The sequence below is a fragment of the Natator depressus genome, chromosome 4 (assembly GCF_965152275.1).
Source record: "Natator depressus isolate rNatDep1 chromosome 4, rNatDep2.hap1, whole genome shotgun sequence".
Classification (NCBI taxonomy): domain Eukaryota; kingdom Metazoa; phylum Chordata; order Testudines; family Cheloniidae; genus Natator; species Natator depressus.
In genome coordinates this window covers 78,344,254-78,369,101 of record NC_134237.1, presented here as the reverse complement: position 1 = coordinate 78,369,101, position 24,848 = coordinate 78,344,254, and the positions used below count along the sequence as shown (strand labels likewise).

General features: G+C 37.7%; 1 protein-coding gene across 25 annotated transcripts in view; it reads right to left on the bottom strand.

Annotated features, from left to right (window-relative positions):
* The window catches only part of TENM3 (teneurin transmembrane protein 3), a 1,226,612-nt gene that overhangs the window by 91,636 nt on the left and 1,110,128 nt on the right, over positions 1–24,848 (bottom strand). For all 25 annotated transcript variants that reach the window (XM_074951193.1, XM_074951194.1, XM_074951199.1 and 22 more), the window contains 2 exons: positions 23,337–23,537; positions 19,969–20,154 (listed from right to left, as the gene is read on the bottom strand). In XM_074951193.1, the coding sequence (XP_074807294.1) occupies positions 19,969–20,154; positions 23,337–23,537 (387 nt within the window). The remainder of the gene's footprint in view (positions 1–19,968; positions 20,155–23,336; positions 23,538–24,848) is intronic.

Here is a 24,848-nt window from a genome sequence, read left to right as displayed (position 1 = left end):
CCAATCTACTTTTCTCATCTCTTCCCCAGGTTTGGCTTTTGTCCTCTCTGCAATAGTAGGGAAAAGTTCTGCTCAGCCCCAGGCTGGAGCATGCTCAGTGTGGACAGAATCTTCAGGGAATTAAGCTGTGAGGCTCTAGCAAGTCTCTACTTAGCATGTGCAAACTTTTTTCAAAAATTAATAAATAAATATATATATGTCCACGTATGTGCACACAACATGTTATCACATAAGTTATTCATTTAGTTAACTGGGTACAATGACTTTTATTGCACATTTATAGCTGATACAATTCAATTCAGCTACAATCTGTCCTTAGGATTTAACGAGATGTCAATTTTATAGACTTTTCTCCTTGTCTAACCAAGATTATAACATTTTAAAGAAAACAACAGGTTTAAGGTTTGAGTAAGTATTAACGAATGCTAATGTGGAATCAGTGCCTAAAGTTGTACATTCAGATCACAGATACTTTATCATGGCAGTCAAATAATATAACTGAGGAGCAAATGAATCACCAGCAAAAAAGAGCCTCTTAAGTCTGTGTACTGAGAAGGCCTCTGACTGTGGAGTGGAATTTTCATCAAACAATGCTAAAAATTCGATTTGTTCCTTATTTTTTAAAACAACAATTCAACACATAACATATAAAAAACTAACTTCAGAGAAGACATTATACTCAAAGCAAAAAGGAATCTAAATTAGCCCTTATTGTGCAAAATACTTTTCCAGAACAAAGATGTTTACATTACAATGCTCTTTCTTTTCCCACAGACTGAATGTGGACTGGGAGAAATATGAAACCAACACGTAGAAATTTAAAATAAATGAGACACAGCAGCCACCAATCCAAGTGACTATAAATGTATTCTATGTATTGTCTTTTTGTTATTATCAAGTTTCATCAGACAGTGTAAATAAGTTACATTCTTCCTTTTCTAGAGTTTGGAAGAACTTGGTTTTAGAGTTATAATAAATTCTGAGCGTTGCTGGGAATAAAATGGCAGTTTGTACACCTTTCCCTGTCAGGCTACTTTTAACCTATCTGAATTCCCTTGTTGCTGTCACAGCTCATATCTGGGAAGATGTAGATGGAATGCCCTTTCCAGGTAAATCTTCCATGGTTCCATCAATGGGATTTTTCACTTACTCTTGCATGATCTGTAAATGTCCACTACATATTTCTGCAACGAGCAGCTGAATAAATGGGAAATTATCTCTATTCTCTGTCTTAGAATAACTTAAGTAGTATTCATTACTGACACTCCATGTGGAGTTTAGAGTAAGAATTTTTGGTTGTTTTTAAAGATTTAAATAGGAATTAGGAGTGTTGGAAATGGCCCAACTTGATTATCATACACATTGTAAGGAGAGTGATCACTTTAGATAAGCTATTACCAGCAGGAGAGTGGGGTGGGGGGAGAGAAAACCGTTTGTAGTGGTAAACACCCATTTTTTCATGGTGTGTATGTATAAGAACATCTTCTGTATTTTCCACAGCATGCATCCGATGAAGTGAGCTGTAGCTCACGAAAGCTTATGCTCAAATAAATTGGTTCGTCTCTAAGGTGCCACAAGTACTCCTTTTCTTTTTGCAAATACAGACTAACACGGTTGTTACTCTGAAACCTGACAAAGGAACAAACCCAACTTTTTTTCCTTTTTAGGTCACTTATGGGGTATATTATGACCTCAGATATATGTATACAAATCTCACTGCCTTCTAAGAGGGTTAAACACAAGAACATGAAGGCAGAATTTGGGCCTGAAAGTATATAGGAAAGAGATGTTGTTGTTTTCATCTTTGTTCCTGACTAAAAGTGCTTCTGGCCTATGTCTGGCCCTACATGACTGATTTAACTAGTAACCTACAATAAGTTATTTACTAGTCTCTTCAATTTAAGTAAGCTTTTAAGGAAGCTGAAACATTCTTCAGATCTATGAGATTCTGCTATTCTGCAAAATGTGCCTATCTTCAACTATACATGTGGTCTACATTTTAATGAAAACCACCCACTTAGGAATTTAGAGTACTTAAACTAATTTGTATTTCAGATGTTGGCTCTCCAAAAGATGGCATGGTTTACTTTTTTTAGCTACTTCAATTGTGTAGCCCTGGCTGGCTGTCATGTCTTAAAGACGTCTGCAAATGTAAAACCTTTAATGCTGATACCTGCGCTCACAAATATTATACAGGTTTGAGGCATGACCTGGTAACTATTAACATGAATACTTCTGCTTCCACAAGGAAAATCAGAAATATAGTTGAATGAAGTTACAGGAAACATTGAGAATTTTTTGTGGGCTATTTTGTGATTAAAAAACTGAGCTTTACTTAAAATGTTAATTAAAATGTTCACTTTAAATATCATGGCTGAAATCCTGGTTCTACTGAAGTCAATGGAAAAACTGACTTCAATGTAGGCAGGATTTCACCCACAATCTTTTGATGATCTTTGTAATATAATTTGACATTGTGGAGGTTCTTACTTGAAAATAAGAGTGCTTTAGAATGACAATGGACATATTTTTACTCAAAAATAATCTTATTTTCAAGTGAAAATACACATTTTGCAGGTTTCTTCATGTCATTGGACCAATCCCATTAAATCAAAAAGATGCTGAGGTTTTTCATTTTTTCAATTACATCATTTTAAGAGAAGAAAGTATATTTTCTTTCAATCATAAATCTGAAATTTCAAAAGATGCTTTTCTTAGCATGTATGAAGAAGAATTCTTAGTATATATGAGCTAGGAACATTAAAATACTTTAAACATATATTAAAAGTATGTGTATGTGTATATATTAGGGCTTTCAAGCGATTAAAAATTAATCACAATTAATTGCACTGTTAAACAATAATAGAATACCATTTATTTAATTTTTTTGATGTTTTCTACATTTTCAAATATACTGATTTCAATTACAACACAGAATACAAAGTGTACAGTGCTCACTTTATATTTATTTTTATTACAAATATTTGCACTGTAAAAACAAAAGAAATAGTATATTTCAATTCACCTAATACAAGTACTGTAGTGCAATCTCTATCATAGCAGTTGAACTTACAAATGTAGATTTTTTTGTTATATAACTGCATTCAAAAACAAAACAATGTAAAATTTTAGCGCCTACAAGTCCATTCAGTCCTACTTCTTGTTCAGCCAATTGCTAAGACAAACAAGTTTGTTTATGTTTACAGGAGATACTGCTGCCTGCTTCTTATTTACAATGTCACCTGAAAGTGAGAACAGGCATTCGCATGGCACTATTGTCGCTGGTGTTGCAAGGTATTTAAGTGCTAGATATGCTAAACATTCGTATGCCCCTTTAGGCTTCAATCACCATTCTGGAGGACATACTTCCATGCTGATGATGCTCGTTAAAAAAACAGTGCGTTAACTAAATTTGTGACTGAACTCCTTGGGGGAGAATTGTATGTCTCCTGCTCTGTGTTTTCCCGCATTCTGCATATATTTCATGTTATAGCAGTCTCGGATGATGACCCAGCATATGCTCATTTTAAGAACACTTTCACTGCAGATTTGACAAAATGCAAAGAAGGTATCAATGTGAAATTTCTAAAAACAGCTACAGCACTCGACCCAAGATTTAAGAATCTGAAGTGCCTTCCAAAATCAGAGAGGGATGAGGTGTGAAGCATGCTTTCAGAAGTCTTAAAAGAGCAACACTCTGATGCGGAAACTATAGAACCGAAACCACCAAAAAAGAAAATCCATCTTCTGCTGGTGGCATCAGACTCAGATGATGAAAATGAACATGCGTTGATCCTCTTTGCTTTGGATCGTTGTCGAGCAGAACCTGTCATCAGGATGGATACATGTCCTCTGGAATGGTGGTAGAAGCATGAAGGGACATATGAATCTTTAGTGTATCTGGCACGTAAATATCTTGCGAAGCCAATTCCAAAACTGCCATGAGAACGCCTGTTCTCACTTTCAGGTGACATTGTAAACAAGAAGTGGCCAGCATTATCTCCTTCAAATGTAACCAAACATGTTTGTGTGAGCGATTGGCTGAAGTAGGACTGGGTGGACTTGTAAGCTCTAAAGTTTTACATTGTTTTATTTTTGAATGCAGTTTTTTTTGTACATAATTCTACATTTGTAAGTTCAACTGTCATGATAAGGAGTTTGCACTACAGTACTTGTATGAGGTGAACTGAAAAATAATATTTCTTTTATTTATCATTTTTACAGAGCAAATATTTGTAATAAAAATAATATAAAGTGAGCACTGGACACTTTTTATTCTGTGTTGTAATAGAAATCAATACATTTGAAAATGTAGAAAAACATCCAAAAATATTTAATAAATTTCAATTGGCATTCTATTTTTTAACAGTGCAATTAATCGAGATTCATTTTTTAATCGCAGTTAATTTTTTGAGTTAATCGCATGAGTTAACTGCGATTAATAGACAGCCTATATATATATATATTTATATATATATAAAAAGAGAGAGAGGGAGAGAATACATATACTCTAAAATTTTCAAATTCTGGGAAGAAAAAAATTGTTTGGAAGCTCTTCAGCAGAAAGATCTGCTGCTTTTTATGGTAAATCCATTTGTGGGAAATGTTTATTGGGTATGCTAATGATGTAAGGAGAATAATAGAAAATTTTCTCCTACATCAAGGACTAAAGAAGAAATTCAGGAGAGATGAAAAGATATGATCAATTTAAAGGGCAGTTATAGTCTGAAAAGTGATCCTCTGGAAAAAATGGCATCATAGGGTTTACTGTATTTCAATGACTCAATTAAAAAATTGTTCCGTTTCAAGTAAAAATAAGGTTTTTCTGTCTGCTACCCCTGAAAACTCCATCTGGGATCAGAAAGTCAGAACGTGTTCTTACTCCCCTAGGCATCATGAATGTGTGTAGTTGGAACTTATTAAGAATACTGTTGATGATGTATGCTCCACAATAGGATCCAGCTCCCTTTCCATAGCTGTTGCTCTGCAGTGCTTTCAGGAATGAAAAGTGCTACAATCTTTCTGTTGTCAGCTGATGAGATTCTGGATATATACAAGGAACAGATCTTTTAAATCAAGAAAATGCTATTTTTACATAGTCACTTTTCTGACCATAACCGTACATTCATATATAAAACAAAAAGCTTCCCTGCTCCCTTGGAAAAAAGAAAGCAAGGAAAAGAAAACCAAAGTCTAGATTGTCCCCTATGAAAGAAAAACTTCTGAAGGTGGCAGAAGTATCCAATTGATCGTTCTGTCTTGTGAGTGTGTTTGTGCTATCAAAATTCACGGATGTTTTATGATCTATACAAGTTTGGGGTCACCCATGTTTCAAGAAGGGCACCCACACAGAGGCTCAGATGTACAGCATTCTGCAGAGTTTCCTGTTCCACCCTGCTATAATGAGGGCTTTGGGATGTATGGTCATTGGGAAGCATTCATGGACAGAGGACTGTTCTCTCGGGATGGACTTCACCTGAGTAAGGAGGGAAATAGACTTCTAGGATGGAGGATGGCACAACTGATCAAGAGAGCTTTAAACTAGGAATCTGGGGGAGATGGTTGGGAGATGTCCAGGTAATCTCCACACCAGATTTTAACATTGAGAGGGAAGAAAACAAAGTAAGAAAGGATACAGCCGTGGGTAGGAGAATGGACATAAGGAGGAAGGGTAGCGTACATATCAGTCTAATAGGTGATACTGGCAGTAGAATGTCTGTGCTTAATCGGGTAAAGAATGTAAGTGAGGCCAAACAGCAAAAATTAAGATGTTTGTTCACTAATGCGAGAAGCCTAGGTAACAAAATGGAGGAACTAGAGCTACTGGTGCAGGAAGTGAAACCAGATATTATAGGGATAACAGAAACATGGTGGAATAGTAGTCATGACTGGACTACAGGTATTGAAGGGTATGTGCTGTTTAGGAAAGACAGAAATAAATGCAAAGGTGGTGGAGTAGCATTGTATATCAACGATGAGGTAGACTGCAAAGAAATAAGAACTGATGGAATGGATAAGACAGAGTCTGTCTGGGCAAAAATCACATTGGGGAAGAAAGCTACTAGAGCCTCCCCGGGATAGTGCTTGGGGTGTGCTATAGACCACCGGGACCTAATTTGGGTATGGATAGAGACCTCTTCAATGTTTTTAATGAAGTAAATACTAATGGGAATTGTGTGATCATGGGAGACTTTAACTTCCCTGTTATACACTGAGGACAAGTGCTAGTAATAATAATAGGGCTCAGAATTTCCTGGATTTAATAGCTGATGGATTCCTTCACCAAGTAGTTACTGAACCAACAAGAGAGGATGCCATTTTAGATTTGGGAGTAGTGAGGATCTCATGGAAGAAATGGTTGTAGGGGACAACCTTGGTTCGAGTGATCATGAGCTAATTCAGTTCAAACTAAATGGAAGGATAAACAAAAATAGATCTGTGACTAGGGTTTTTGATTTCAAAAGAGCTAACTTTAAAAAATTAAGGAAATTAGTTAGGGAAGTGGATTGGACTGAACAACTTGTGGATCTAAAGGCAGAGGAGGCCTGGAATTACTTCAAGTCAAAGTTTCAGAAACTATCAGAAGCCTGCATCCCAAGAAAGGGGAAAAAATTCATAGGCAGTTGTAGACCAAGCTGGATGAGCAAGCATCTTAGAAAGGTGATTAAGAAAAAGCAGAAAGCCTACAAGGAGTGGAAGATGGGAGGGATTAGCAAGGAAAGCTATCTTATTGAGGTCAGAACATGTAGGGATAAAGTGAGAAAGGCCAAAAGCCATGTAGAGTTGGACCTTGCAAAGGGAATTAAAACCAATAGTAAAAGGTTCTACAGCCATATAAATAAGAAGAAAACAAAGAAAGAAGAAGTGGGACCGCTAAACACTGAGGATGGAATGGTGGTTAAGGATAATCTAGACATGGCCCAATATCTAAACAAATACTTTGCCTCAGTCTTTAATGAGAAGCTTACGGATAATGGCAGGACGACAAATGGGAAGGAGGATATGGAGGTAGATATTACCACATCAGAGGTAGAAGTAAAACTTGAACAGCTTAATGGGACTAAATCGGGGGGGCCCAGATAATCTTCATCCAATAATATTAAAGGAACTGGCATATGAAATTGCAAGCCCATTAGCAAATTTTTTTAATGAATCGGTAAACTAAGGGGTTGTACCATATGGCTGGAGAATTGCTAACATAGTTCCTATTTTTAAGAAAGGAAAAAAAAGTGATCCGGTACCTACAGTCCTGTGAGTTTGACATCTTTAGTATGCAAGGTGTTGGAAAAAATTTTGAAGGAGAAAGTAGTTAAGGACATTGAGGTCAATGGTAAATGGGACAAAATACAACATGGTTTTACAAAAGGTAGATCGTGTCAAACCAACCTGATCTCCTTCTTTGAGACGGTAACAGATTTTTTAGACAAAGGAAACGCAGTGGATCTAATTTACCTCAATTTCAGTAAGGCATTAGATACTGTTCCACATGAGGAATTATTAGCTAAATTGGAAAAGATGGGGATCAATATGAAAATTGAAAGGTGGATAAGGAAATGGTTAAAAGTGAGACTACAACAGGTCACACTGAAAGGTGAACTGTCAGGCTGGAAGGAGGTTACTAGTGGAGTTCCTCAGGGATTGGTTTTCGGACCAATCTTTTTGGCACAAAAAACGGGAATGTGCTAATAAAGTTTGCAGATGACACAAAGCTGGGAGGTATTGCCAATACAGAAAAGACCGGGATATCAAACAGGAAGATCTGGATGACCTTGTAAAACTGGAGTAATAGTAATAGTATGAAATTTAATAGTGAAAAGTGCAAGGTCATGCATTTAGGGATTAATAACAAGAATTTTTGTTATAAACTGGGGACACATCACTTGGAAGTAACAGAGGAGGAGAAGGATCTCGGAGTATTGGTTCATCACAGGATGACTATGAGCCGCTAATGTGATATAGCCATGAAAAAAGCTAATGCGGTCTTGGGATGCATCAGGTGAGGTATTTCCAGTAGAGACAAGGAGGTGTTAGTACCATTATACAAGGCACTGGTGAGACCTCATCTGGAATATTGTGTGCAGTTCTGGTCTCCCATGTTTAAGAAAGATGAATTCAAACTAGAACAGGTACAGAGAAGGGCTACTAGGATGATCTGAGGAATGAAAGGAGACTCAAGGAGCTTGGCTTGTTTAGCCTAACCAAACGAAGGCTGAGGGGAGATGTTAGATGGGGTGGGATCTGAGTTACTACAGAGAATTCTTTCCTGGGTGTCTGGCTGGTGAGTCTTGCCCACACACTCAGGTTTTAGCTGATCGCCATATTTGGGGTCGGGAAGGAACTTTCCTCCAGGGCAGATTGGCAGAGGCCCGATGTGTTTTTCACCTTCCTCTGCAGCGTGGGGCACGAGTCACTTGCTGGAGGATTCTCTGCACCTCAAAGTCTTTAAACCATGATTTGAGGACTTCAGTAGCTCAGACATAGGTTAGAGGATGGTTACAGGAGTGGGTGGGTGAGATTCTGTGGCCTGCGTTATTCAGGAGGTCAGACTAGATGACCATAATGGTCCCTTCTGACCTTAAAGACTATGATTCCATAGCTCATATGGCAGCATGGCTTCCTCAGGAATCACACTGTCCTGGTATCCCTTGGAGTGAACACTGTCCCACGTACGCCCTCAGCAAGGTTTCACTATGCAGAGGAGCACCCAGTATTAAATAGTTTTGATTAAATTAGTACTATTTTATATTGCACAAAACTATGGGGCTAAAGGGAAGAACGCTGTGAAGAATAATCCTCTCCCTGACTTTTCCAGTTGAAGCTCAGCCACATGGTGCACCAGCAGAGGAGCTTCCTCAGGATCAGTGGAAGGAGAAATGATGTAGTGGAGCTGGTAATATCTCCTATTCGTGCTGCCCCCCAACTCAGATCAACCTCATCTGCTTCCCCTACATGTAACGAAGATCAGTCAGGTATCCAAACTGGTCTTTGAGCAAGAGGACAAAATATGGCTTACACTTGAACTCTGATCTGATAAAAAGAAAAAGTAGTGCTTTCTCTATGTTCATATTTGAAATCTGTTGTAAAATGAGCCCTGAGCTAAACACAAATTAAATTAAGCACGGGCAGGTTTTACAGAGGAGAATACTGAATAACTAAGTACGCCTTTCAGAGTAGCAGCCGTGTTAGTTTGTATCCGCAAAAAGAAAAGGAGAACTTGTGGCACCTTAGAGACTAACAAATTTATTTGAGCATAAGCTTTTGTGAGCTACAGCTCACTTTGTCGGATGCATGCAGTGGAAAATACAGTGGGGAGATTTATATACATAGAGAACATGAAACAATGGGTCACTCAGTACTTTTGAGCTTACGCTACTCATGGTCAACGTGAAAAAGAGCATAATACTGACTTTAGCTTTAGGGCCACATACTCACAAAGATCTCCACATCCAGTACCCACAGATGCCAATGGAAGTCCACATGGCACATGATCATGTTCCTATTCATTTTCACTAGTCCTGTGACATAAGGTGGATTAATTTCTGTTTGCAATTTTCCATTTCTTTTTAATAATTATGAAGATCTATAACTTTCAACTATCTCGTTTATCTAATTAATGTGGCCTACCTGTGGCAATCTCTTACTCAAGAAAATCCATGTTTTATTTTTTTTTAAACATTGATTCATGATTTCATGCAACAGAAAACAGTAAAAAAGTACTTTGTCTGCTTTTTCTTCTTTTCACAACTGAATTTTAGGGGAAATAATCTTGCAAAAGTTCTTAGAAGATAAAACAAGGAATGCCTGATTCTCATAGGGATACAAATGTATTACAAGCTGTACATTATTTTACTGTCCATCATTATTTGAGGCTAATTTCAATTATGCCCATTAGATAAAGTAACCTCATGCAGTTACTAAAAAAGTAGTGTGAATACCGCTATTCCAACTTCAGCCCTCCTGTGGGATTAATTAATGAATGCTTAATGACATTAATCCACATTTAGATCACTTATGTTTAACCACATGCTTTCTATGCATACATATATAAATATTAATTTTGGACAGAATGATAATCGTTCAACACCATAACAATTAAACAGCTGTAACCTGTCTCATGTGTTAAGTGATGGAGCTGCAGGCAAGCTCCATAAACAGATGGTCTTACCCACCCATGCTTAATGTTAACGACGTTTTAAAAAAGAGGTGTTGACAAATCAGAACAAGAAGGCATAGTTTTAATGCAAATCGGCCAATTTGCAATTTAGATTACGCTAAAAACTAATTTGGTGTATAGAAAAAATTAAGCTGTGTTGTAAAACGGAGACATTATACAACACTTGGATATAACAGATTCCCCACCAACATAATTATTTACTGATTTCATTCAGCTAGCAGAGTTTAATGGAAAAGCAGCTGGCAAAGTATTCATATTTATGGGATTTCTATGATTATTACTTAATTTATTAAGGGTACATGACAGTTAAATCACAGAAATAATAGCCCATTTCAAACAAACACTCTCTCTTCCAACTTTACAATATAGATATTCGAAAAGGAGAGGGTCACTGAACTCATTGTGAACGGGGCATAAAAAGAAAACATAACAATAACAATCATCAACAACAAAAACATTTTAGCAAAACTGCAATCAGAAAACATAATTAAGGAATAAATGTTCACCCAGGAGTCTATCTGGTGTCCAGTTGTGCATGTGCAATCTTGCATTCACACAGAGATAAAGGTAGAGGTTGAGGATAGAAATTCCAATCTTAAATATGCAAACTACAGTTACAGAAACTGGGTGGCCTCTGTGCTTAATACTTAAAAAACAAACAAAAAAATCACCAAAAATTTTAATATGGGACCAATTATTTGAATAGAAATAGAATTCGTTTAGGATGAAAATCTACCATAAGAGGCAAAAATAGATCTTCACAAAATAATAAAGGGCCATATTCTGACCTCAGACTCATGAATGCCACACCCAGACCAATTAAAGAATCGGGCAGGTAATTTCCCATGGCGTTGGCCTGGGGCTCTGTTGTAAAATAATCCTTGATCTAAACTGCTCCCACGTGGATTTAAGCAGAGGTAAAATCTTACCACTGCAAGGGGAAAAATATACAGAGTAATTTAGAAATCCTTTAATTTCCTTAGCACTTAATGTGCTTTGGAACATACACTGCCCTTTATTGACTCAACTCTACAAGGTGCTGAGCATCTGTGGGAGATTCCATGCTCCTTCAACTCTTATCGACTTAAGTACATTTCAGGATTAAGTCCTACCCGAGCATGCAACTCTTGCTGAACAACTTGTACATCAATCTTTGGAATTGTGCGTGTATCATACAGACCACACAATGAATGTATCGTGAGCAGGTATGGCATTAAGTGAGATACTGTGTGCAACTACAAAGGGCCAATGGAAATCATGCGTATAAATTAATCTTTGATCTATTTTCCTGTTAGTCGAAGTAACCAAAAGAACAGGGTCAGTATTAAGGCTAGTTTTGTTTACATATTGGTTCTTACATATCACAATACCTCTTACTCATTTTAAATTATCTAAGAAAAACAGATTTAAATTAAATAACTGGAAACAAAAATTATTTCAAGGTATAAATGCCAACATAAGTGAGAATACAATCCCTGATAGATTTCCCGGCTGATCCTTCCCATTGAGCACTACTTAAAATTCTTGATAACCTTGCTAATGCTTTCCACAGTTTAAAACATTAGAAAACCCAAATATATTTTATATCTATTAATTTGTGAAAAAACTATTAGTGTGAAAAAGTGTGCTGGAGGAAGCACTGAAAGCTCTGGGCTCATAACTTATTTGAAACAAATACCACTCTTGCTATACTGCTTATCAAAGATAACAAGATCTAGTGCATCAGACCAATATCTGTCCATACTTATAATGCATTTGATTTTTTTCCATATTGTTTAAGAGCTAACTCCCCAGCTGTGTGTATTTCATTTGCAATTTTCCAATCTTTGGCATCCTAAACCCCAGAGCCACCTTGGTGTTTAATAGAGGTATGCTGAGCAGTGCATGTCTAAGTTTTGTCTCAACAAACAAAGCATGTCTTTGTGATCATTAATGATCTTGTTTCCCAATGTACTAAAGAATGAGAATAAAAACAAATAGCTTGTATTTTGTAGCTTAAAGGAATTAGGAATTCCCCCAGGCCAAATTTCCATGTGAATTGCCTGAACGTACATGAAAATCAATGTAACTCAATAAACAACTTGATGTTTAACATATTATTAGAAGAGAATTCCACAAAGGACTATCTTTTTTAAAACACAGAAATGGGGTTTTTGGCTGTTTAATATGTGCCAACTTGAGGAATGCAACCAGTAGGCTAACTGAAAATGAATAGAAATAAAACATTTAGAGACAAACAGAAGTTTTCAGTAGACACTTAGAATATTCTTCACTTTACTGTCTCAGACTGTGCTCATGCTTTATGTAAAACCATACCTCTTTAGATAGTCAAACAGATTATTGAGTTGGACAGTTCAGTTAATGCCTTTACCTACTAAAGGCTCCATTCATGCCTTTATGATTAATGTGCACATATCTCTCCCATCATTTTGATATAGTGTGGACATGACAGATGCAAAATATCGAGTGGATAGATCTGTCCACATAATAATGGGAATTTGTGCATGTGAACTTTGGGTGGCATTTGGCTAGTTGTGTATATATCTAATCTATGTCGATTTCTCAAGTATGTACAGTAGAACCCCATTTATCTGACCCTCCATTATCCGGCTCTCTGTATTAACTGCACAGTCACTAAGCACAGGTCCAGAAGCTGGCGAGGTGGTTGCTAGACAGTGCTGCAGCCTCACATTTTCCCAGTCTCTGGATTATCTGAAATTTTAATTATTGGATCTGGCCCCAGGCCCAATTAGATCTGATAAACTGGGTTCTGGTATATTACCCTAGTATCTAGCTGCTGAACAGCATATGAAATCGTGAGTAAAGGGATTTCCTACTTTTTCAATACAGAAGGGAACATGCAAGACTTCCACATGCACAATGCAAACTACCTAAGTATTTTGCCACCAAGGGCAAGTTGTGCCAGTACATGGTATAAAAATGTTTGGTTTTATAGGCAAAGGATGGCTATGGGAGTACTGTGTACACAGATATCACTTGTGCTTTGAAATCTGTTACTTTGGTGGCCATACTGTTATATAACCTAGAGGGGCTGGGACAAGGGCTCATTGGCTCTTTGCGTGCCAGGCTGAGGAAGAATCAATTCCCATTCCACAATGGCTATGCTATGAGTTAGGTGTGTGATTCCCCCGTTCATATGAATATACAAGAGGTAACTTGAATAGAGTCAGTGCAAGTATAAATAGCATTGTAGCATGGACATCAGCTGCAGAGGCACAGCTGAGCTACGCCAAGTATGTGCCCACCATATTTTAGATGTGTTTATACCTGGCATGGCTCAGCTGTGCCTCCACGACTACACTGCTATCATTTATACTTGCGCTAGCTCTCATCGAGCTATGGTGAGTATCTATACATGAGCAGGGGAATCAGGCCCCTAGCTCACAGTGGTAGACATAGCCTAAGACAGAACTACGGTTGGTTAAGAGCAAGAAAAGGACCTGATTTCTCTGTAACCCTGGGGTCTCAAAGAGAACATCTCTAAGAAAAACACACATATCAGTGTGGCATATGATCCTGTGCCTCATTACTAATCTTAGAGACCGTAAAAGGAACACAAACAAATCAAACTTTAACCAAAGGTGGGATTTTCCTGACAACAGCGACCACACAATAAATATATGTATTGAAAAAGACAGACCTGCTTGCCCAATGCTGAAGAAAAACCTGTTTGTGCCTAATGTGTTGGAAATATTGTCCAAGAACAGTTAATCTGTGTACAACTATAACCCAGGTAATGCAGCCCAGGTCAGTGAGACCAACAGTAGAGTGATCTGCTGAGTAATTGCTATTTGGCAAGTTAAAGCTACCTAAGGAAAGCCTTTATCTTACACTCCCATTTTTTCTTATGATTAATTTTTTTAAGAAAGGTAAGTTGTTCTCCTCCTACCTCTGTAATCACTTCTTAAACACATGCTTCGGTGGGTCCTTCTCATCCCATCTCCAACTTGCTGGAAGGGTTTCACTGGACTCTGCCCTTGTTGCCTCTCTCTTCTCTCTATGCACCTTTGTCAAGGTTCCTCCCCCACTCTGAACTCTAGGGTACAGATGTGGGGACCTGCATGAAAAACCTCCTAAGCTTATCTTTACCAGCTTAGGTCAAAACTTCCCCAAGGTACAAAATATTCCACCCTTTGTCCTTGGATTGGCCGCTACCACCACCAAACTAATACTGGTTACTGGGGAAAAGCTGTTTGGACACGTCTTTCCCCCCAAAATACTTCCCAAAACCTTGCACCCCACTTCCTGGACAAGGTTTGGTAAAAAGCCTCACCAATTTGCCTAGGTGACTACAGACCCAGACCCTTGGATCTTAAGAACAATGAACAATCCTCCCAACACTTGCACCCCCCTTTCCTGGGAAACGTTGGATAAAAAGCCTCACCAATTTGCATAGGTGACCACAGACCCAAACCCTTGGATCTGAGAACAATGAAAAAGCATTCAGTTTTCTTACAAGAAGACTTTTAATAAAAATAGAAGTAAATAGAAATAAAGAAATCCCCCCTGTAAAATCAGGATGGTAGATACCTTACAGGGTAATTAGATTCAAAACATAGAGAACCCCTCTAGGCAAAACCTTAAGTTACAAAAGATACACAGACAGAAATAGTTATTCTATTCAGCACAGTTCTTTTCTCAGCCATTTAAAGAAATCATAATCTAACACGTACCTAGCTAGATTACTTACTAAAAGTTCTAAGACTCCATTCCTGGTCTATCCCCGGCAAAGACAGATTATAGACAGACACACAGACCCTTTGTTTCTCTCCCTCCTCCCAGCTTTTGAAAGTATCTTGTCTCCTCATTGGTCATTTTGGTCAGGTGCCAGCGAGGTTACCTTTAGCTTCTTAACTCTTTACAGGTGAGAGGAGCTTTCCCCTGGCCAGGAGGGATTTCAAAGGGGTTTACCCTTCCCTTTATATTTATGACAACCTTATTTGTGGGTAATCTCATCCACAAGCCCAAATTCAACTGCCATCTTTACGCTGACAACTCCAGACCTCCCTCGCCATTCTTCACCTATTTCCTTCTGTCCAAACTAAAATCTCAGCCTGTCTCTAATATCTCCTCATGGATGTCTAGCGGTTAAAAAAAAAGCTGAACCTGTCTAAAAAAAAGAGCTCTTAATCAGGCCCCTGCAGAAACCTCCCTCCTGTCTCTTTTTAATCATGTGGACAAGACCACCATCCTGTCACTTAGGTCCATAACCTGTGCGTCCTCTTCAACCTGGATCACGTTGTAGGGCCTCACTACTAGCCTACGTCCAGTTCTTATTGACTCTTTCTGCTCTAAGATATGGCTTTCCTCACATCTAAAAAACCCAACAAGCCTTGTCCAAGCTCTCTTCATCTTGAGTCTCAATTACTGCAATATTTTGTGTCCTTTTGTCTGGCCTTGAATAATGCAATCTTGCCTCAATTATATCCATTAAGAGTTCTGCAGCAAAGATCATTTTCTAGGCCCACCAATTTGACCATCTCACCCCTACTGCAGCCCTTCACTGGGTTTCCCTTCTCTATTGCATCAAATATAAACTGCTCATCTTCACTTTCAAGGCCCTCAATAGCCTCTCTCTTATTCATTATCGAGATGTCAGCTCCCACCTATGTTCAGTCCATGATGTCTGCCTCCATCAGCAAATTATTAAATTTTCATACAAGCACCTTTGTACTTCATGCTACCCTCCCTTCTTGGGAGAAGCTTCCCATAAACATCTGCAAAGCTACCTCATTATCCTCTTTCAAAATCTCCTTAAAACTCTCCTTTGCCATGATGCCTATGAAAACCTTGACAACAGTTAGCCCACAGGAGGGATTAGACCACTGCCTATCAAGATGAAGAATATTCATAGACTCATAGATGAGAAAGACAGAAGAGACCATTGTGATAATCTAATCTGACCTCCTGTATAACGCAGACCCCATAAGACTTCCCACAATTAATTCCTGTTTTAAACAGCTCTTATATTTTAGAAAAACAACCAATCTTGATTTAAAATTTTCCAGTGATGGATAATCCACCATGATCCTTGGTAAATTGTGCCAATCGTTAATTACACTCACTCTTAAAAATGCTCACCTTAATTCTTGTCTGAATTTGTCTAGCTTCAACTTCCAGCCACTGGATCTTATTATACCTTTGTCTGCTAGATTGAAGAGCCCTTTGTTATCAAATTTCTGTTTCCCATGTTTTGCAGTGTTGTTGTAGTTATGGTGTTTATCTCCCTAGAACAGTCCCATACCATCATCAGCTTCCTGGATACCATGATCAATTTAAACAATGGAACCCCACATATGACTATATTTAAGAAATCCCATGAATCATCACAGTTACCTCTAGAGATCCAACAATCACACCAGACATACCAAGAAATCTGTTCTCTACAGCCAGGCACTTGGATACAACAGAACATGCTCTGAAGAGGAAGTGTGGGATACTCACTTAAAACTACCTAGTACTGTACTGTAGATTGGAACATGGAGCAGGCACGCAAATGTTGCAGGAGACCTCTGCTTCAATACAGAAAAATATGCCACTGACTGCAGACCCTTCGCCGTCACTACCATCCCACACTAGAATCCATATGGAGTATCATCAAACAATTATAACCCACATTTGATGGGGACCACATCCTGAAAGAAATCTTCCCTGAACCCCCTCTTCTGTCCTTCAAACAATGCCTCAACCTCACCAAGCTCATCAGAATCAAGCTCCCCATAGACCAGGATACACCAGCTCAAAGTGGCACCAGACCCTGCCAAAACAGATGCAAAACCTGTGGACATATCTCCACGCTACGATGATCAATACCCCCACAACACACCTTTCAAGATCCCTGGGTCCTACAGATACTTATCACAACATGTGGTGTACCATAGCCAATGCATCAAATGTCCCAACAATTACATTGGTGAAACCAGACAATCACTACATTCTTGAATGAACTCACACCAAAAAACGATAAAAAGACAAAAACGCCGTATCACTGATGGGCAAACTTTTTTCACTAAGCAATCACTCCATATCTGATCTCTCAGTCCTCATTCTCAAAGGAAACCTGCATAACGCCTTCAAAAGATGAGCCTGGAATTTAAATTCCTAACTCTGCTGGACACTAAAAAGCATGGACTTAACAAATACACTGGTTTTATGGCTCATTATGACAATTTGTAACACACCCTGCTAACCTTCCATTGCTCTAGAACAGCACAGGTGTTAATCGTACACTTCATTTTAAGTGGTCTCCTACAGCAGCGGTTCTCAGCTGGTCCACTGCTTACCTGCTGCGTCCGCAGGTTTGGCCGACTGCGGCTCCCACTGGCTGCGGTTAGCCTCTCCAGGCCAATGGGAGCTGTGGGAAGGGCAGCCAGCACATCCCTTGGCCCGTGCCATTTTCCGCAGCCCCCAGTGGCCCGGAGTGGTGAACCGCGGCCAGTGGGAGCCGCAATCGGCCGAACCTGTGGACGCAGCAGGTAAACAAACTGGTCCGGCCCATCAGGGGCTTTCCCTGAACAAGCGGTGGACTGGCTTTAAGAACCACTATCCTACAGCATGTGTGAACCACTTACGCTTAACAATCTGTCACATCTTGTATTTAGCTTGGACACTCTGGTTACTTTCCTCAGACTTGAAGAAGAGCTCTGTGAAGCTCAAAATTTTATCTTGTTCACCAACAGAAGTTGGTCCAATGAAAGATATTACCTCACCTACCTTGTCTCTCACTGTTTCCTATGTAGGTACTTATAAACTGTAATCAAGTCACCCCTTAAACTCCTCTTTGTTGAGCTTCCTTAGTCTCTCACAATAAGGCATATTTTCCAATCTGTTAATAATTCTAGTGGCCCTTCTCTGAATCCTCTCCGATTTATCAGTTTATCCAATTTGCATCCTTCCTGAACTGTGGACACCAGAACAGGATGCAATATTCCAGTAGCAGTTGCACCAGTGCCAAATACAGAAGGAACATAACTCCTCCACTCCTACTCGATAATCCTCTCTTTATACATCTAAAGATCAGATTAGCCCTTTTGGCACTGCACTTGGAGCTCATGTTCATCTGTTATCACCCCTGAGTCTTTTTCAGAGTCACTGCTTCTCAGGATAGACTTTCCCATCTTGTAAGTATGGCCTACATCCTTTGTTCCTAGATATACAGCCTTATATTTGGCCATATTAAAAGGCATATGTTTTGTTTGCAACCTACTTCCAAAGCAATTCCAATCGCTTTGTATTAGCAACCTGTCATCTTCATTATTTACCACTCCTCCAATTTTTGTGTCATCTGCAACCTTTCTAAGTGATGATTTTGTTTTCTTCCACATCATTGATAAAAATGTTAAATAGCATAGGGCCAAGAATCAATCAATCCCTGTGGGAGACCACTTGAAACACATCTGCTCGGTAATGATTCCCCACTTAAATCTACATTTGGAGATCTATCAGTTAGCCAGTTTTTAATCCATTTAGCGTGTGCCAAGTTTATTTTGTATTGTTCTAGTTTCTTACTCAAAATGTTACCTGGTACCATGTCAAATGCCTTACAGAAGTCTAAGTACATTATATCAACACTATTATTATCATCAATCAAACTTGCAATTTCATTAAAAAATTCTCATCATAGTGTCTCATTGATTCCTAGTACTCCCATATCTGTCTGTATCCATCAGTCTTATACTTAGATTATAAACTCTTTGGGGTAGAGACCATCTTTTTTTGTTCTGTGTTTGTACAATGCCTAGCACAATGGGGTCCTGGTCCATGACTACCTGGTCCTGTGGTAGGACAAGTAAATAATAGTGTCACTTGTTTTTCTGTGACAACTTTTCTTCCCCTTTTTCTAATTCTTCTGCTCTTTTTAGTATATATATATATATATATACACACACAAATCCCTGCATTTACTCACTGCCAAAGATGCCTGTCAAATTCTGTGTGATTGGAAAAGTATACATCCAAAGGCAGAATGTGGCCTTTGGTAAGTTTCTGGAGACACATTCATGAACTTCTAGGAAAGAGAATGATCTTTCATATAATTTGAAGGAAAGGATCACACACTTTGCTTTTTGTCTATGTTATATGGAATATACAGGGTGTAAATAAGTCAATGATAAAAGCACAGGAGTTTCTAAAGGATAGAACATTTTTGATTATGGAAACATACAGAGATTAATGAAGACTGCTTCTTTTGAATTTGTCATTTCAAAGTGCTTTTAAATGTAATGTTATTTGCTTAGCGGATATCTTGTACAACTGTAAAGTAGAAATGCATTATGTCAACAAAAAGGATAATTGGGGGGGTGGGGTGGCAGTTAGATTTCTTTACCACCTTGGTAAGTGTTTTCATTTTTGGGCTCAGGTTAGAGTAAGTTTTGTAGGCTTTCTTCTTAGAAAAGGGGCGGCGGGGAAGGTAGCATAGTAACATCTTTTGGAAAACTATCATATAAAAATAAAAAAGCATACATCAGAAGACTTATTTACAGTTTTAAAAAATATGTAAGCTTCTCCTCTACAGGAGGCAGTTACAGGAAACGATTGAAAGGGAAATTCTTGCACCTCCCATTTGTGGCAAACAAGCTGTAAAGAACTGATGAGCCATTATGTAATCATTTTCTTTCTTAAAACATCAGTTCCTTTACACACACTGACAGGTGCAAATATTCTGTTTGAAGAAACAAGCTTCAAAGTGTTACATTTCTGATGCACAAAAGGCCAGGAATTCTAGCTTTTTGAGTTTTGTATTGAAGACAGATATTAAAGCACAGCTAGCCTACCAATAGTACAGTGCTCTCCATTCCATCCCTGGCTACATTCACACTTCCCATCTTTACAGGTTCCATGTTCAGCACAGCGAGGATGGCAGGCTCTTTGATTGCAGGCTGGTCCAGTCCAACCTTCTTCGCAACGACATGTTCCACCCATGCAAACACCATGAGAGCCACAGTCCACGGAACAGATTTCTGTATTTAAAAGGAGGGATGGGAGAAACAGAGAGAAAGAACAAGAGGAGAGCGCACATTAATTAGCAAAGTCACATTTTAATTCAACATATGAAGGAGAAAAGCAAAATCTTTGAAAATTAAATCAAAGGAATTTACTGCTAAAAGCATTTTCAGGTAGGACCCAAGAGAATATGGAATATGGAATTTTATCTCTGCTAATGCTTAATTAGTTACCCAGTAGACTTAGTAATGCCTACTTGTCCACAGCTCTTCTGTCAGTTAGCTCTAAGTAATTTCCAATTATATTTTTTGCGAGCACATATTTCTTAAGAGTTACCTTTTATAGCTTAGATTATATGCATTTAAACCCATTAGAATTTACGGCATTGTTTTAGTGACTAAATGTACCACGTACCTTACAGGTCATTTACATTATAGGCAAAAATCTACAATTGAACAAAAGTTCAGTTTAGCAAAGGGGCTTTTTTTCCTTTCCCCCAGGTTTCTTTCAAATTTGAAATGTGCCATCTCTGACATATTTTTTCATTAAAAAGAATCAGCCTCAGTGAGACACATTAGTGCATTGCTGACATACTGACATGTCTGTTAAATATAAGATTTTTTAAAACTTTCTGTAAATTTATAGCAATGACAGCTTTAGGCAGTCTGGTTTAAAAACAGAAAGACTATTAAAAATAAATCAACAAAAGTATTCAACTTGTCACCTACACTAACAGGGTTTTATAACTAGTAGAATAATTGAAAAGAACATTAAGGTCTAAGTTATTCATAGGCCAAACAATATATCTTACATCTCAAAACTAATACAAGATAATAATTCAGGTTGTTATAGTTTGCATTTATCCTTTTTCTTTATTCAGTCAGTCTTTGGAAAACTTAATTTGTGTGAATATGAGTACAGAAAAAAAAGCCTGAGGGATGTTTTTTAGTCTCTTAGAATACAGTTCGCTACAATCATATGCTGGTTCATAAGAATGTTATATTTAGTTTGGGTTTCCTTGTAAAAGACAGCAAACCACCCTAATAAGAAAGAACTAAAATTATTTTTGACTGCAATAAAAAGAGAGCTCATAAAAGAGGCTGAAAGGTTTTACATATGGGCTTTGTTTCCAGTTTTTCATTCAGTAGTATTTTCCCCCCAATAGATTATAATTCTCTGCCTCAAAGTGCTATAAAACATTCAACACAGCATCAAGTTTTGATGGCACTTCTTATGAGCAATAGTGCAGAATGTTTACTGGGCAAGAGAGCTCTGCTGTTTTTCCCACACAACATTTTCTATCTACTTTGAATTAAATTTTTGATTAAAAGATCTGAGATGATCTGATTAACTTCAGAGTTACAGAACATCAACCCAGCTGCAGGAGAGGCAGAAGTTTATTTCAGAGGTTCCCCCTTTTTTCTTCAATCTAATCAATTTTTCATTAGGGTGAAGGTGTTTATCAGCTTTGAGCACACTAGCTTTGAGCAAGGTGTGTCAATCTTTGTAATTAACTTATTAATTAGAGTTAATTTAATTGAAGTGGAATTGAAGGGCTAATTAATGGACAAACTGCTGATGAAGATAGAGGAAAGCTCTGTTGATTTCAACCCTGTAAGCTTTCTGATGGATATAACTCATTCTTCTCCCTTTTGCAGCTTTACAAAATATTTCTTTATGAGTAAGATTTACTTATTTATTGACTTTAAATATCTGAAGGTCATTTTGTACAACTTCAGTAGGGGTCCTTTACATTTTATTGCACAAACTATTTTCTATGTCATAAATCTGAAGTAACTGAAATATCTGAATATACAGGAAACAGATCACTTGTCTACATTTCAGCTATCAACTACTTTTCGAAAGATGAGCACAGACAGTGAATGACCAAAAATAACGTGTAGTGTGTAAAGATGGATACCATCAGAAGTTGTGCACAATCCATATTTTCTTTGAACCATATAGCAGACTTTCCACAAACAGTCATTTTTATAAGAACCTAAGCACCTGGATGCCATACCAGATAAGCTCAGAAAGCTTTCTGTGCTCAGCAGACATTCAAAAACAAAATTAGCAGAATAGTAGAGGACAACACCTTTTCTCTGGAAGTACAAATACTACTTTAGTATCTGATAATACATATGCATACACAAAGTAAATGCCTAAATCTGAAAGTATATATGGAACGTTAAATATGGGAAAATACTCCTCTTCTACAGTTTTCTCACTCTGTTGCCTTCCCTTGAAAATCCATACCTATATCTGATACCTGAGCTACCAATGACTTTCAAGGACTGTTGATCAATATCATAGACAGACACAAAGGGCATTTCAAAATGGCAGTTATTCACAGAGAACTGGTTAAATATCATTCATAACTTGATATAAAACCACCACCCCTCAAGCAGGCCACGTGTCCAGGCGTCATTTAGAGCATCGTCTACTTTGTTAGATTATTATCAAATTATTTGCTTTTTTTGACAAAACACATCTGACAGTTAGAAATTATCTAGATTTTAAATATGTGGCTACAAAAGGAGTAATTTTTTCCAAAATTTGGCACAAAAAGGTTGCTCTCAGACTGAGACTAAAATTCAGATTCTGATCTAAATTATAGTAATTCCATATTTTAATCCAAATTTATACCAATGTATCTAAGACCAGCAACCGGCCTTAAATGTGCCAAGTTTTGGCCTGAAAGAAAGCCTTACCTGCTAGATCTGTTGGCCCAATCACGCAGTCCTTATTCAGGCAAAATTTCCATTAACTTCAGTTGGAGTTTTGCCTGAACAAGGACTACAGGACTGGCCCATCCAAGCAGCTAAAAATAGATTTTTCAAATGGAAATATTTCTGGATGCGTCATTAACACAGTTCTAAATATGTAGATGAATATTTCAGTACAGATCTTAAATGTAGAAGGTACATATAACATTTTGTTCTTTTCTGTGAACCACCAGCAAAACATGCCTTCAATTAGTATCTGAGTGAAGAAACTGTTTGATTTTCAAATATGTACAAATGGTCATTTGTTCTGAATGTTTCACTCATGATTTATGGCCTAATCCTGCTCCCACTGCAGTCAACAGAAAGACAGGGTCAATGGCAGTTGGATCAGGTTCTTACACAATAATGCAAGATTATGCATTAATTTAAAATATTTTAGAGTTTTACACATAGGGAATGTTTTTAATTCTTACCATTTGAGCAATCTGCACCTGTCCAATTAGGATCACAAGTGCAGGTACCACTTTCTTGAAGGTACGTCCCATGACCAGAGCACTGGTCTGGACACATTGTCTTCAGTATTTCACAGTTGCTACCACCCCATCCTGGATTACAGTGGCACTCTCCATGGATACACACACCATGACTGGAACAGGCTGGGTCTAAGCAATCAGCTGGAAAGAAAAAGATAATCTTTACTATGTTGTTATTAACAATTACAATAGCAGCAATTATCATCCAAGGATTTTAAGTACTTTCTGAATTAATTAAAAAATGCCTGTGAGGTAAACAGTACTACACTCATTTAACAACAAACAGTAAACTGAGATACGAGGCGATGAGGCGAATCACAATGTTACGTAATGAGTCAGTGGGAGAATAGAGAGTAGAACTCACGAGTCCTGAGGTGGCCCCTAGCCCACCTGCTTTAATCACAAGATAACAAGCACTATCTGACCAAATAAATAAATAAAAATCAATATATAACTAATAGAGTGCAACTTCTAATCCATTTTTGCTAGCATATTGGTAATTTTCTTTGTAGTACATTAGAACATCAAAAGTAATTGTAAGGATCCACGTTCATGTGTGTAACTGGTTTAATGACATCCTGGGGATAACAGACATAAACCTCGAAGTCACTGGTGTAACTGAGACTCTTGCAAGGATTTGTAATTTTCCTGAATTACACCAAGATTCACTTGGCTTTTCAGGCTATTTCTCTCTGTTCTCCTAATCACAGAGTAACAAAATCTTGGATTCTCTATAACAAGCAGTATCAACTGACCTAATCCTCTACTACTGAGTTCTGACAGCTATATAGGACCCTCAACCTGTTTGAGAAATAAATGAGTTGGGTATTCTCTATCCTTCTTAATTCACTTTAATGTGCTTTAGATGACGAGATTTAATTTAGCAATTTGACTCAATAAAACTTTACACTTGTAGGGTCAATGGTCTGAAAATTTAATTCCAGAGACTTAATTGCATTACTTTGTATGTGGAGATCAATAAAATCAATTTGATTGAGGAAGGGAAATGGTGCTTTTTCCTCCTAAAAAAAATAAATAGAAAATGAACTCCACTTTACAGCATACCAGAATGAATACATGTACATCTCTAGAATACAAAAAAAGATGCAAAATTTTTCACTGTGATGCATTTGAATCAGCATTTTCAACTGTAAGTCTTTATAAAAATGTTGGTGGGAAAGACTGTATGCAACAGAGTAACAATTTCTTCTACAATGTGAAAAATCACTATGTCTTTCTGTGTTCTAACAGTCATCTTTTCTTGTGCTTCCCTCTTAGCCGATGTCAGACAAACAAAGTAAATCTATTTTTAATATGCTGAAATTATTAGACAAAACTTGCTGAAAGCAAAATATCTAGTAAACAGGATATTTTAGTATGTTTAATGTAAGGTAAACAATTTGCCAGCACATGGCTTTACTGGGCCAGATTTTCAGCTGATGCAAATTGACA